The sequence below is a fragment of the Tamandua tetradactyla genome, chromosome 3 (genome assembly GCF_023851605.1).
Source record: "Tamandua tetradactyla isolate mTamTet1 chromosome 3, mTamTet1.pri, whole genome shotgun sequence".
In the NCBI taxonomy this organism is placed as follows: Eukaryota; Metazoa; Chordata; class Mammalia; order Pilosa; family Myrmecophagidae; genus Tamandua; species Tamandua tetradactyla.
In genome coordinates, this window is record NC_135329.1 from 194,962,064 (window position 1) to 194,976,496 (window position 14,433).

Here is a 14,433-nt window from a genome sequence, read left to right on the forward strand (position 1 = left end):
GACCTGGTCAAAGGCCCTTCTTTATTAAGAGTTATCAAGCTGTACACGGTCCCCAACCCGTTCTGCTGTGAGTTTGGGCAGCACAGTTCACCACTCACCCGCGCCGGACCACAGCGGGCTGAGGGCTACGGCAGACGGCTGGAGCTGAGTCCCAGCATTCAGTGCAGCAGTCCAAAGCCTAGGGTTAGGCCATCCTGTTGCCTCCCACCCCCTCTAGAGGACAGCGGGAAGCAGGCTAGAGCTCTCTTGCTGGGAGGTAAAGACAATGAAGGCCTGCTCCAGCCCTGTCAATCCCCTGTACAGGTGGTGGGGGGAGGTGCAATAAGCAGCAAAGGAGCCTAAGAAAGCCTCAGTGTCCCAGGGGCCCATCCTAAAAGTTGGAGAGGGCAAAAAAGAATTTTGTGTCCTGCTCCTGAAGTTTAGAAAGCTTCCCTCTTATTTCAAAAAGTCCTTCTTAGTGTCAAAAGGGGAGCTGGGAGCTAGACCCGCCACCCCAACATAAAGCAAAAGCCAAACAGAAGGACAGCAAGTGAACAGAACAGAAGCAAGCAGCACACACATGCCAGTGATGTGCACAGAGCGGGAGAAAAGTGAGCAAGCTATAGCACTGGGAGAGAACTGGGGGTGAGGTAAGGACCATGGTCTGAGCTGCTCATCTATTCAGGGTAGAGTGTTGAGCCACAGGGATTGAAGGCTCAGGCCCAACTTCTCACTCCACGATTGGCACAGGTTCTCCCTGCTTGGCAGCTTCAGTGATGGGAGCTCTCTGGAGAACTTGCAGGGTGGGTGCAAAGGTGGCAGTACTGGGGCTGGTCTGGGGACCAGTTTCTAGCACCACACTCTGAGCCAAGGGGTGGGGAGGGGCAGAGGAATGAGATTAGAGTCCTGTGTGCCCCTGCTTCCTAGGCCCCAACTTCCTCTCCTGGAGCTGTGGCACACCCAATGTTGGCACCTCCCTTGGCCAAGCACAGACGCAAACATCACACACATGGAGCCAGGTAACACTCAGAGGAGCCCTCCATGGCAGGCAGATGGGATGGCAGGACAACAGCAGCCTCCATCCTGAGCATTGGGACCCTTCTCAGCCTTGTCTAGACCTGTGGAGAGAAAAGGGTTGGTAGTAGAGATAGTCTTCAGCTATCTGGTTATCCAAACAGAAGCCTACGCAGGAAGGAAAAGGAAAGCCTGATTCCTAGGGAGGTAAGTAAAGGAAAATTCAAGCTCTGGACTCTACAGCAGTTGGAGGAAGAGGATTTTATTTTGGAGGGGAGAGGAAGTATCTCAATGCTGGGTGCCTGCCTTCCTTCACACAAAAAGCTTCTTCTTCAACCTGGCAATTACTACTTCTGGTAGGTGTTCTTGAGCCCTGGAGTCCTTACCTTGTGCACCTGAGGGGGAAGCTCATCCTCCGAGCCCTCCTCAGGCACGGGCTCAGGATGCCTTGATGCTGACTGCCCATCTTCAGCCCATCCACCAAGGGGCAGCCGAGAGAAATGAGAGGGAGCCCGGGGCACTGTGCCAGGATCTAGAGAGACAAGTAAACATACTCTTAGGAAAAACACAGACAAATGGGAATAAGGAGGGTTCTGGGAGTTAGCCTCCTTGGGCCTGGTCCCTCTGACCTCTTTCTTCCCCTAGAGAGATGCTGGAAGAACCACCCTTCCTGCAGTCTCTGTCTTCCCATACCCCCACTGGTTACCTGTGATGCCCCCATAACGCCTCTGGAAGCCTCCGTGCAGGGCAGTGGTCTCGGGTGCTCCAGGCCGGAGTGTAGCACAGGGATAGCTGGCAGAACGAGGAATAGGTTGGGGGGCCCGGGCGCCCTCTCCCCCCTCTTCGGGGGCACTCTCCCCACTTTCATCACTCTCCCGGCGATGCCACACATGCCGTTCAGGTTCAGCTTGGGCCTGCTGCTTGTGGAGCTGCAGAAGTGGGGGCTCATTAGTGCAGGGAGAGTGGAGGGGAAGGGAAGGATTAAAAATAAATAAGGAAAACACAGGGTATGTTAGAAGATGCTAAATGCTATGGAGAAAAAACAGAAGAGGAAGATTCAAGGGGGGGCTGAGCAAGGGAGGTTCTTCTTCACAGCAGTCAGAGAAGCACTCACTTAGAAGGTAAAGCAGAAACCTGAACAGGAGGAGGAAGCCATATGGGTATCTCAGGGAAGTGTGTTCTAGGCCAGGTAACTGCAAGTGTGTAAAGCCGAGATGAGAGTAAGCTTAGCGAAATAGGATATTGAGAGGGAATGGAAGAATATAGAGCAGATATAAGGCAGAGAAGGGATGTGAATTCAGGTCTTAACTTCTACATGTCAAAAGCCCATGATTCAGTTTCTCAGCTGTTACCTGGGTTCTATGGCCTGCCCCTTCCTGCCCACTCACCTGGTGCATATAGAGGGCGTGTAAGCTCATCTCAGTAGACGCATATTCTGATAGCACCAGGCTCTGCAGCTGTCCTTCCCACACACTGCTCCCAGAGCTGGCTGTCCTGGCATCCACCCTGTCTCTCCCAGCACAGAGAGACAGCAGTCGTCAGTGTTCCGGAGACCCCCACCAGTCAATGGGGTCTCCTGCCATGCCCTCCCATTTTGGCCCCCTCTACTCACCCAGAGCCTGTCATGGTGCTGGGAGCCCGGCCTGTAGGAACCTGACCAGTTTGCAGAGGGGAGAAGGAGCGTAGTGCAGAGGCGACTTCAGCCCTATGCCTGGAGCTCTGCAGGTCCCTGGACAGTGGGGGGCCCCGGCAGGATGAGCCAGCTACCACATTTGCAATGAGGCTCAGAGGCTATGAAAAAAAGGGACTGCTAGAATTCTCAGGGCAGGAGCTAAGCCTCTGGCTCCCCTAATATTCTGCACCGCAGATCATAATGGTAGAGGCTGAACAGACAGAAGGAAACCAACAGGGTAGGCCCTTCCACCCATTCTGCCACTCCCAGCTCCTGGAGTCCACCCTGCCCATGACTTCCCAGTCCCAGGTACACACCTCAGACTCAGACTGTAAGGACTGGATAGATGTAAAGAGGGCATTTTCAGGAAGCAGACCCCCTTGGGCAAGGCCAGCAGCTGCTCCATCCCGCTGAACTTGCTCCTTGAGGAAACCTAGAAAGGCCGTGCTCTCACGTGGTGGCTGCCAGCCAGGATTGGTGATGGCAAAGTGCATGAGTGACAATTCTGTCTTCCCATCCTCAGCTTGCTGGTACACTGAGGCCTCTGTCTGCCCACCGGATAGCCACTATAAGAGGGAGGCCATTCCAAACAGAATCGAGAGGTTATCCTGGAAGTTATTCTTACGCATTAAGTAGATATCACCTTGTTGTTCAAGATGTAGTGGAGAGGCTGGAGGGAATTGCCTGAAAATGTAGTGCTGTGTTCCAGTAGCCATGTTTCTTGATGATGATTGAACAATGATATAGCTTTCACAATGAGACTCTGTGAATGTGAAAACCTTATGTCTGATGCTTCTTTTAGCAACTATATCAACAGAAGAGTAGAACATATGGAATAAAAACAAATAATAGGGGGAACAAATGTTAAAATAAATTCAGTTTGAAATGCTAGTGGTAAATGAAAGCGAGGGGTAAGGGGTATGGTATGTATAGTCTTTTTTTTCTCTATTATCATTTTATTTCTTTTTCTGTTGTCTTTTTATTTCTTTTTCTAAATCGATGCACATGTACTAAGATGATGCATATGCAACTATGTGATGATATTAAGAATTACTGATTGTATATGTAGAATGGAATGATATCTAAATGTTTCGTTTGTTAATTTTTTTTAATTAATAAAAAAAAAGTTTTAAAAAAAGAAAGAGGGAGGCCACAGTAAGCAGGGCTGAACCCTTTCTGTACCTTGTCCATTAGTGGGGAAGACTGGCTCCTAGAGACAGAGACCACAAGGCATTGTCATATATTGTCTGGTGACCCTGGTGCCCATCCCAGGAGTGGCCACATGCAGAGCCAACTGCTTGGGTTATACCTTGCTCAAGGGTGCTTGGTCAAGGGTACAAGTTGAGAGTTGAAATCTAGCCCAGGCTCCTGTTTGGCAAGCAGTGTATGTGCTGGTTACAGGGCAGCCCAGAGGCAGGGCCGCCTTTCTGTGGTGTGTTTGCTCAGAGGAGGTGCCTTTTTGTAGTTTGCCCAAAGACACTGTAAGGCCAACATCATCATTGGCCACCTGCTCCCATCCTCTCCAAGTACCTGGGGATGCCCATGCTGGCGAACATCCATTTGAGCAAAGGAGCAAGTGTCTCCAACGCCAACGACTTCTACGGTGAAATTGCGGAAGAAATCTATAATCTCCAGGGCCCGTGGGCGGAGGCAGAAGATGAGGATGAGGGGTGTGACAATGGGGCTCAGCAGCTCCTCCAAGATGAACACCTGAAAGGGAGGGGACCAAGGTTAGAAGAGAGTTGGAAGGGAGTCCAGACCTCACCACCGAGCCATCGGCCAGTCTCTAGCAGGCCCTGACTCCAACTCCACTCACTGCCTTGTACTGGAAGAGCTGGGCAAACTCGTCCCGGGTCTGCGAGCGGTGGGCATTACCCTGCCAGTGGTCAGGCATGTAGTGGATGTGAGCCAGGATGACACGGAGCAGCTGCTCAGGGCAGAACACCATGTGCTGGTCTGGGATGAAGGACCTAGTGGGAATAGGGTTACAATGAAATGTCGGCCTTTTCCGGGAACGCTGGGCTACTTGCTCCCACCTGCTGCCCCAGCCCACCTGCACACGGTCACAGTGACCCCCAGGAGTGTGACGGTGGTGAGGACATGTTCCACAGCCAGCACATCTTCGTCATAGATGGTAAGGGCAATAAGCACAGCCAGGATGGAGCCAGCGAAGAAGGCTCCATTCTTGGCTAGCAGTGTTAGCAGAGGTGACAGGAAGCAATTCATGTACTTGGAGGCAGGTTTGTAGCCACGGTTGAGACGGGACTGCAGCTCGTGCTCCAGCTCATTGAAGTGGCGGAGGTAGCAGCGGCCATAGAGTGACCAGCAGCGGGCTCCCAGGGCCCCTGGCTCCCGCTTCAGCACCTCAGCATAGCTAAAGAAGGCATAGAGAATCTGCCAGATGAGGATGAGAGGACACAGCAGGAAGTTGGCAATGCCAATCCACAGGATACGGTTGCTGAGGCGTTGGGCCAACTCTAGCCGTTGTCCTCCACGTTTGTACTCAGACTTGAGGCTCCATTCATTGAGAAACAGAGAGCCAGGTCCCCAGAAGAGGATCAGCTCAAAGTTGTACTTGAGGCCACGGGTAAAGAAGACAGCCTCCCCAAGGCCAGGCAGGCGGAAGCGCAGGGGCAGGAGGGATTTGTTAACCAGTGCCACCATATAGTTTTGGAAACGGAGGATGCGGTGGTAGATGTCCAGCTCTGTCAGCTCACGCTTGTGGATGCAGATCTGGTGCTCTTTCTGCGTCTGCACAATCCGGGCCTGTACTTCCTGCCACGTGCAGTATGGAAGGGCAGACTGTGTGGTGGGGTGGGAGGAGACAAGGTAGGAAGGTGGGGCTGTTGCCCTGGGTTGGATGTAAGGCTCAAGGATTGTGTGCTTAGCTGAATGGAGCCTTTAAGCAGATGCCTCTGACCTACCTATGAGGGATGAGGACCCCTGATGCCCAGGAATAATACCTTTACCATCCAGGCTGCAGAAAATGTCCCAGGTTGTGGTGCCAAGTGCCCACTTCCCATTCTTACCATGGGGATGCGCAGGGCATGCAGGTAGAAGGAATGGATCTCCCAGTAGCAGCAAATATTATAGATGAACTTGATAAGCCGGTGGATCCAAAAGACACCAGCAATGACCAGGATAGTGATAAGGGAGCCATTTTCCTGAATCCTGGTGGAAAAAGAAGAGGAAGAGGTGTGGACCTTCACATGCTGCTATTCTGCTAGGCCCAGCCTGAGTCTGTGTTCTGGGGTAGAGTTGCTGCCTCATATCCACTCCGTTCCCCATCTGTTAGCACAACCATAGGCTCTGGTGCCCTCTGACCTAAAACCCTTACCTGGCACTACAGACTTGGGCAGGCAAAAAGGCATCTGGCAGAGTGACCTTGACAGGCTCAGTAGGATGAAGACTGTGGTTCACCATCTTGTTGGCAAATAGGATGTCGTAGTCCACACAGCTGACCAGGAAAGTGGTGAAGGCAACCACAAAGAGGAACTGCCTGGGTGGTTGGAAGAGGGGTTATAGACCAAGAGTCAGGGGCATCAGTAAAATAAAGTAGGAAAAGAGAAGAGTCCGTGATCAGCAGAACAAGATTGGAGAATAGCCTCTGGGAAATAGAAGGGACTGGAGAACCCCCAAGGGGCCTTCCCTACTGCTCAGCCCCAGGGACCTTCTCAGGCCCAAACCAGCTTCTTCTTCTTCTTCTTTTTTTTTTTTTGCTCTTAGCCTGAGGCTACACAGAATCAGCCCGCTTTCCTCACCTCATGTAATCTCTGCCATCACCCACAGGACTGTTTCAAAGGTTTTAGGATTGTGGTCCCTGGTCTCCAGTCCCTGATTCCCTTTTGCGATGGTACTTAGAAGTCTTTTGAGGATTTGGACTCTTTTTTTATAAGAGAGAGCTTTCCTAACCCCTTTCCATTGGGCAATGCCATAAAACTTCCTTCCTCCTAGAAGTTTTCTGCCCAGCAGCCTGCCTAAGATGCAACCCAGGCAGAACAGAAACTGTCTCTGAGACCTCCTGATAGGACCATGTCCATTCAATTGGAGCTCTGATGCAATGATCAAGGTTTGCGTTCTCTTTATGGCAGAGCTAGGACTTGGAAAACTTTTCTTATAGGAGAGATAAGAAAAGGGAAGCTGTAAGTTTAGGTGCCACATACAGTTCCTGAACAATAAAGATCTGCAGTTTTGATACTGGGACAGGTTGCACTACCAGGTGAGGTCAGGGGATGAGTGCAAAGAGAGACTGAGAGGTAGTCCTTTCCCAGCTCAACCACCTCTTCTTATACTTACATAAGCTCAAAGATCTCCCCGATGAGCATACAAGTGAAGCCATTTTTCTGATGTAGATTATAAACGTATAATTGTTAAGAAATAGTGGTTGGTAGAGACAGCAGTTAAGAGCACAAACTTTGGTGACTTTCTATGATTATCTAGTTGTTTGACTTCGACCAAGTTACTTAATCTCTCTAAGCTTTCTTCTGCAGTGGTATTGTTGGGAATAATAATACCTGTCTTATAGGATTATTAGGTATATAAGATAATGCATGTAAAGTATTTAACTCAGAGCTGACAAAGAATGAGTCAAAAGACATATAATTATTACAATTATTAGCATCCCATCAAAAAGGAAGATCACCCTTAGAAAATTTCCTTATAAACTAACACCACAAAGTGCAAGGCACACAGCTCTCAAAATATGGGGTATCATTATTTTTAACAATCATTATTTCCCCAACCTCTTTCAGCCTCAGGAAGGGATTAGAGTAAGTGTCTAACTCTAGTCCCTAGAATCTCTTTTAGGGATTAGAGTCTCACCTACCCCATCTTCCCATCAGGGACCTGGCCTAAAGAGGAGCTAAAGGCCCCAGAGTTCCAATGCAAAGACAAAGGATATTCGAGAAAAGAAGAGGTCAAGGTTTTCGATGTGGTGCCAAGGTGCTGTGGGCACAGGGGCAGGTATGTCAGAGCCCTGAAGGTAATTAGGCCCCTTGCTCCCTCAGTGTTCAGCCCCCAGAGCCCCCACCTCCTGGTCCCAGCTGTGGTTGTCCCATCCAAGAACTCACACTTGCTCCCCTCAGGGACGTGCACCAACAGATCCTCTTCCCCGGGGGGTGAATCGCTGTAGGAGGCCTCTAGGCGCTGGTATTCTGTGTCAAATTGCGCCATCACCACCTTCCCCTGTCCACTTTGTCCACCTGCCAGTACGTGGGAAAAAGCACCCTGGTTCAGACCCAGGCACTGCCTGCCTATGGGCCTGGCCTACTATGCCAAAAGGAGTGAGAAAGAATCATTGGGCTTGGTCTCTACTACCAGCCTCCTTGGCCCAAAGGCAGAGGAGAAGAAATAACCCAAGAAGAGCAGCAAGCTCTGGGCTTGAGAGGCCTTAACTCTGGTCAGTTATTCCCAGTTATTGAATGTCTGCTGCTGCCTCGCTGGCCTGAAGCCAGACTCCACCACTGTAGAGGGCTGTTTCAGTTTCTATTCACTGTTGAGAAGGGTCCCCCCACCCCCGCCCTCCAGGAGAAACCCTGGTATCCCCAAGAGATTAGCAGGTTGGAAGCCCTCTGTAAATAAAGGTTTGAGATAAGCACATGGCCCTACCAGCTCCATGGACAGGGTCTGCACCACTCCAGCCCTCGATGCCCTGGCTCGGCAGCTGCTGGGGGAGAAGGTGTCAGGCCCCAGCGAGTGGAAAGTGTGTATAGAAAGGGATCCAACTCTATCACCCCCTCACCCTCCATTAAGAGGAGGCCAAACATGGGGCAGGGAGGCTGCAAGTGGGAAAGAGGATCCCAAGAAATGACTTACTGATCCTATAGAGTTTGAGTCAGTGCAGACCTGAGGTCAGGCAGCCTCCTCTGGACTGTTTCCCCCTTGCCCCACCTCAGCCTTAGAAATCAGTCCTCTTAGGGTCCACAAAACCCCAGGTCCAAAATCCAAAGAGTATTTTCTGAAGAGGACCTTTCTGGCCAACCCCTTCCCCTGCTTCCTTAGTACCAGAGACCCAAGAGGCAGGCATGGATCCTAGGTGGGAAATTTTCATTGGATCACTGTGGCCCCCTGATCCTGAGCCAATTAGTGGTTCGCTAGGACCCTGAAGCCAGGCGTGGTCTTGGTGGCACTCACCCAGTCCGTACAGACCCTGGGGGCCAAGGCTCTCTGCCCAGCCTGGCCCCGGTGGGATTCCTTGGATTAGTGAGAGCCCTGGCTCCGGAGAAGCTGACCAAGCCCTCAGGGAACTCACCACTCAACGGGTCAGCGCTGACCCCCGGCCCATCGAGCCCCGGCCGGGTGTGGGCTTGGGGTTTTCTGCGGATGTCGGAGGGATCAAGCCAGTCCTACAGCCGATACCTGGGGTGGGTGCCTTCCCATACCCAGCCGCTACGACCCGAGACCAGCGCTCCCAGGGTCGCCCGGCCCCAGGCCAAGCGCTCAGCTTATAACAGCGGACAACCTCCCGCGCGGCCACGCCGCCAAAGCGCGCCCCCGCCCGCGCGCTCCCGCTATCAAAACATTCCAATTGCGCGTTCCCGCCCCGCCCGAGCAGCCCCTACCCCCGTTACCCGCCACGAGATCACTTAGGGCTGACCGGGTACCCCTGGCCGGGCCCGGGCCCTGGGAGTCCAGATACCGGTCTTGCGTTTCACCTCAGGAACGGTGACCAGGGTGATTACTGGGCTCGATCGGCTCGGCTCGGTTCAACCCGGAGCGCTAGGCCCGGCGGCTGCCACTTACTGTCACCCTCAACTAGCCTGGCCAATGAGCATGAGGGGCGGAGACGCTGCGGCCAATTGTTGGCTCTGGGGGCGGGACTAAAGGTTCGAGGCGGGCCTTGGGCAGTCTGACGACCAATACCACGTTCTACGTGAGACGGGGTTCTGGTGCGGCCGCCTTCGTTTGTCCCCTTCGCTGCTCCGTAGTGACGAGACTGTTGCGGTGTCACAGAAATCCAGTTCGGAATTGTAGTTGTGAGTACTCTCGGCTCACCCAAGGATTTTGGGACAGCTGCTGAAGGCGTGGACGAGTCTACCCAGTTCAGTCGTTGCCGGAGCTCGGCTGTCGAGTAACAAAGAGAGGTCTGTTAGGGAACCTTAAGTGATATTAACTCTGTTAGACTCGATTTGAGAACTGGGTTCCCCATTTCACTCGTGTGGTCCGAGACTTGGGCGTTTGAAAAAGCAGGCTGGGGTCACGTATCTGTCCCCAGAATTGGGCCGTGAGTACGGAGGTGAAGGCCAAGGGGCCTCGCGGCATGGGAGAGACCAAGGCAGTTAATTAGGTGATCGGGCAATAGTATCTCGCCTTGGGGAGCTCTGATCCTAACGCCTTTCTGCTCCAGGAGCTTCTTCCAGATAATTTCTGCTCAGTTATGTCGCCCGCTCCAGCTGCATCCCTGGGTCCTGCGTCGGTCTCCCTGTTTGACCTCAACGCTGATGCGCCTGTCCTTCAGGGCCTGAGCCTGGTGAGCCACTCTCTCGGGGAGGCTCTGGCACAGGCTCTGCCTACTACTTCCTGTTCAGGTATCCGGGGAGGTTTGGGGTGGACCTACGAGGACCCATGAAGTTTTCTTTGGAACATGTTGCTCCTCTAGGGAACGCATTCTTTTTAGTGTTCCTCAGCTCTGTAGCACACATTCACTTCTCTTTCTACTGGATGAAATGTACCTCTTTAGTTAATCTCTGGATAGTTTCCAACACAGACCTCTGAATTGTTACCAAACAAGTCTCTTGTCATTCCTTATATTTGATAACATTAACACCACTGCCTTCAAAACACATTTGAAAATTCCAAGATACATTCCAAATTTTAACTGAACTCCAGTCATCTTTTGTTCTTACTAAATACAAAACAAAAAACAAAAACAAGCCCCAAGCCTTATGTATTTGGTTTTGTACGTTTGAGTTCATCTGTGGCTACATATTTTCTTGTACCTCACAGTTTAAGAGAACTGATGCTTACTGAAATTATTTTCTACAGGATTCCTCCAGTTCCTTTGTTTCATGTCTGTACAGTGTTTCATTTATATTCATTTTTCCGTACATCCTTTCAGAAGCATATTTATCATATAAGGTGATTGCCAGTTCATTTATTTCATGATTACTAGATTGTAAATTTCTTGAGGATAGGGACATGTCATTTCTTCCTTTTGTATTTCCTTCTGCTTTATATATCAGCAGTTACTGTATATATATATATATAATTCCAGGAACTATGGCTTTCTTCTCCCTTTCTCCTTTTACCTTCCCCTTATTAGGTTCAGGAAAGAGTGGGAGCCCAGAAAGAAAGCCCATCCAGAGTCCTCCTGATATTTCAGAGAAGTTATTTTGTTCAACCTGTGAGCAGACCTTCCAGAACCATCAGGAACAGGTAAAGGGCTAGAGTTCAAAGCTAGATGTTGGTGTTATAGGTATAGTGGTGGGTGGGGAGATGTAGATAACTTGTTTGTCACAGTAATATCCTGCTTTGACTGTGGTGTTACTTAGTCATTACTGATCTTGGCCAGCGTGGGAGCATCTCCACCTTCTGCTTCCCTCTTTGCCTCCTACCAGAGGGAACATTACAAGCTCGACTGGCATCGGTTTAACCTAAAGCAGCGTCTCAAGGACAAGCCCCCCCTGTCAGCCCTGGACTTTGAAAAGCAGAGCTCTGGAGGTGATGCCTGGTGGGAGACCTGTGTGGGTGTAGGATGTGGGGGTGGCAGAAGGCCCTCATAAGGAGCTTGATGAAAGGTTAAAGGTTCCAAACTTGAATTTCTCATGTTGTCGTCCTCAGGAGATCTTTCCAGCATCTCAGGATCAGAAGACTCAGACTCACCCAGTAAGGAGGACTTGCAGATACTGGATGAAGAGAGGGCTGAATTTGAGAAGCCTAACAGACCCAAAGGCTTCCACCCCCATAGGATTCTTTTCCAAAATGCCAAGGGCCAGTTCCTCTCTGCCTACCGCTGTGTCCTAGGCCCTCACCAGGCAAGTGACAGCACAGGTTGTGTGGTCAACCCCACTAGATTTTCCCTCAGCCCAGTCCCTTGTTTCTTCCCTTCCTTCCTAACTGGGTTTAGGTATCACATTTGAGAGCACAGTCTTGGGTTGAACTGACCCAAATCTTGGAAGGGTCAATGTAATGGAGTTAAATTTGGAAACAGACTTATCTAGGGTTGAATTGTGATTCTACCACTTGATCTTAGTTACCTCTACAAGCCTCAGATTTCCTTATTTGTAAAATGGACACAAGCCTCAGGGTGGTTTTACTAAATGAGATAAGGTATGTAAAGTACCTGGCACTGGTGCTTTGAAATCTTTTATTAGTTTCTTGTTCTCAATGAATGTAACAGGTAGAATGTTTGTGCTCTCCTTTGTCATCCAGGTGCCCCCTGAAGAGGCAGAACTGCTGCTACAGAACCTGCAAAGTGGAGGCCCTGCCTACTGTGTGGTGCTTATGGCTGCAGCTGGACACTTCGCTGGTGCCATTTTCCAAGGGTGAGAGGGTGCTGCATGGGGTGAGAATGGAACAGAGCCTGTTAGCACCAGCTGGTGCCCAGTACTGAGTCTTGTCTCTGCAGAAGAGAAGTGGTGACACACAAAACCTTTCACCGTTACACTGTGCGGGCCAAGCGAGGTACAGCCCAGGGGCTTCAGGATGCCCGGGGTGGGACTTCCCGTTCTGCTGGAGCAAACTTGAGGCGCTACAATGAAGCCACATTATATAAAGTGAGTTAGGCCTCCCAGGTCCAGTGTTCCTCTGATCCACTTTTCTTTCCCTCTCAGTTCAACTCATTAAATACTACATTTAGGAGGTTTTTGATCCTATATCCTTCCAGGCTTTATTTCTGGGTAGACACAGGTAGAATAGGGATCTCCAGGGGCTTTAGTCCTCTCACTCTTTCTCGCTCTTTGTTATCTCATGCCTCCTACTTCCTGCACATGATCTGTGGGTCATTTTTTGATTGGAGGTGAAAAAATATCAAGTGAAGCTATGCAGGGCTGAGTTATTCTCTCCTCTAGGAGGTTCGTGACCTGCTAACAGGGCCAGACTGGGCTAAGGCACTGGAGGAAGCTGGGACAATACTGCTGCGTGCCCCCAGCTCTGGCCGATCCTTGTTCTTTGGAGGCCGTGGAGCACCCCTGCAACGGGAGGATCCCCGACTTTGGGATATCCCCCTCGCCACCCGCAGGCCCACCTTCCGAGAGCTACAGCGTGTGCTCCATAAGCTTACCACCTTGCACGTCCATGGTAAGCCTTAGACCCAGTTCCCCAGACTCCCTAGACCTTCTTGTACTTTCCAGCCTAAGCCTCAGGTTCTCGTTTGTGTATCCAGAGAATACTCTAGCCCTCAAACTGCAGCCCAATGCACATCTTCATTGAAAGAGACCTGGGCTGGCTTCTCTTCAGCAAAGCTCGAGAAAGATCTTTTTGCATTATGACAGGAGAAGACCCCCGGAAGATAGTCAGATTGGACTCACCTCAGACACACTGGAAGACAGTGAGAGAGGAGAGGAAGAAAGCTTCTGAAGAAGAAAGAAGAAAGGTCCCCAGTGATGGAAATGAAGCACTTGAGCAGAATGCAGAATTTCCCAAACAGGGTTTGAGCACCATCTGGCAATTATCAAATACCTCTCTAGTGTCTACTCTGATAACTTACCCACTTCCCCATTTAAAACACATGCATACAATAGCGTCTGCAGAAATGGGGTATGTCATAGCTGTTACTGAGACTTGTTTAGTGGTCTTTTTTCCCAATCTGTTATCTCTTATAGATCTCTATAGTATTTGGAATAGTCTTGACATGGAGTAGATACTTGAATCTCACATAGTTTTACCTGTCCTTTTGGATCCTGTGATTTTGAGCTAAGAGCCACTTCCCTGGCTATAGACCCTTGACCTGCACAGCTGTCACTGCTTCCATGGTTTCCTTTATTGTGTACCATCCTAGGGCTATTCATAGGGAAAGCCCAGGGACTTTTGTTCTTATATATCGTCTTCTGGGCCTGTCCTCATCTGGAACGAGAGCCTGATTTCTGCGTGTGAACTAATGGACTCAGTTCTTGATATGCTACTTTATTTATCTTGGGTGACAAATAAAAACAATTTCATTTCAGGATCATCTGGATTATCTCTTTATATACATTCTTTGCATCTGGGGTAACCATCATCCTTCCACCTTCTGCTTATCCCTTAGATGGATCTAATATTTCAATTTTCTTCCCAGGTACAGGGTTGGAGGGAGAAGACAGCTTCCAGGTGGAGTTGGAACTAGTAGAGTTGACACTGGGGACCCTAGGTCTTCGTGAATTTGAAGTATTGCCTAAGCGGAGCCGGAAGAAAAGGAATAAGAAGGACAGAAACCACGATCTGGGGGCTGGGACACATATGACTCTTCCTCAGCAACCTCATGGTGATGAGCCCCTCATACGGTTGGCGCAGGCAGATACAGCCTCCTTGGGACCTTCACTGGATGAGGCCAAGGCCTCTGGTCAGCCAGAGCTCTGGGATGTGCTTTTAGCTGCTTGCCAAGCCGGAGATGTTGGCATGGTGAAGCTCCAGCTAGCTACCAACTCCTCAGACCCTGGAGTTACATCTCTGCTCAGTGCCCCCTTGGGCTCCAGTGGCTTTACCCTCCTACATGCAGCATCTGTAGCTGGGAGAAGCTCAGTGGTTCGCCTGCTGTTGGAAGCAGGTGCCGACCCCACTGTGCAGTAAGTGAGGGCCCCCTTCCCGAGCCATTTTGGGTATAGAGAAGATGAGCTGGAGTCTAAGTCAGCACT

The 14,433-nt window shown here is 50.6% G+C and overlaps 2 protein-coding genes across 18 annotated transcripts in view; one reads left to right on the top strand and one right to left on the bottom strand.

Moving 5' to 3' along the window:
- Positions 1–9,717, bottom strand: ATG9A (autophagy related 9A). 16 transcript variants are annotated; one of them, XM_077155187.1, is made up of 17 exons: positions 9,235–9,716; positions 8,916–8,980; positions 8,273–8,327; positions 7,735–7,866; positions 7,566–7,609; positions 6,962–7,026; positions 6,003–6,164; positions 5,695–5,836; positions 4,719–5,467; positions 4,482–4,635; positions 4,196–4,375; positions 2,983–3,231; positions 2,606–2,784; positions 2,382–2,499; positions 1,700–1,922; positions 1,380–1,525; positions 1–1,097 (listed from the first exon to the last, which is right to left on the bottom strand). In XM_077155187.1, the coding sequence occupies exons 4-17, from the start codon at positions 7,835–7,837 to the stop codon at positions 1,092–1,094; spliced, it is 2,520 nt and encodes an 839-aa protein (XP_077011302.1). In that variant the 5' UTR covers positions 7,838–7,866; positions 8,273–8,327; positions 8,916–8,980; positions 9,235–9,716; the 3' UTR covers positions 1–1,091. The 16 variants fall into 16 exon arrangements, with proteins under 16 accessions (XP_077011302.1, XP_077011303.1, XP_077011300.1 ...); XM_077155188.1 differs by having other exon boundaries at positions 8,273–8,330; XM_077155185.1 differs by having other exon boundaries at positions 8,916–9,009.
- Positions 9,458–14,433, top strand: part of ANKZF1 (ankyrin repeat and zinc finger peptidyl tRNA hydrolase 1) — a 15,560-nt gene continuing 10,584 nt past the window's right edge. The window contains exons 1-10 of one of the 2 annotated variants that reach the window (XM_077155202.1): positions 9,459–9,747; positions 10,011–10,191; positions 10,926–11,038; positions 11,221–11,323; positions 11,444–11,637; positions 12,035–12,147; positions 12,231–12,378; positions 12,673–12,901; positions 13,096–13,251; positions 13,878–14,364. In XM_077155202.1, the coding sequence (XP_077011317.1) occupies positions 10,041–10,191; positions 10,926–11,038; positions 11,221–11,323; positions 11,444–11,637; positions 12,035–12,147; positions 12,231–12,378; positions 12,673–12,901; positions 13,096–13,251; positions 13,878–14,364 (1,694 nt within the window). In that variant the 5' untranslated portion in view covers positions 9,459–9,747; positions 10,011–10,040. Of the gene's footprint in view, positions 9,748–10,010; positions 10,192–10,925; positions 11,039–11,220; positions 11,324–11,443; positions 11,638–12,034; positions 12,148–12,230; positions 12,379–12,672; positions 12,902–13,095; positions 13,252–13,877; positions 14,365–14,433 lie in introns of both variants that reach the window. The other variant, XM_077155203.1, reaches the window with a different exon arrangement.

Bases quoted from the DNA above. Each gene is read 5' to 3' on its own strand.
- ATG9A (XM_077155194.1), bottom strand. From the start codon at position 7,837: ATGGCGCAATTTGACACAGAATACCAGCGCCTAGAGGCCTCCTACAGC. The intron at 6,165-6,961 runs GTAAGTATAAGA...CCAACCACCCAG, and splicing joins GGGGAGATCTTTGAGCTTAT to GCAGTTCCTCTTTGTGGTTG. The intron at 5,468-5,694 runs GTAAGAATGGGA...CCCACCACACAG, and splicing joins ATGCCCTGCGCATCCCCATG to TCTGCCCTTCCATACTGCAC.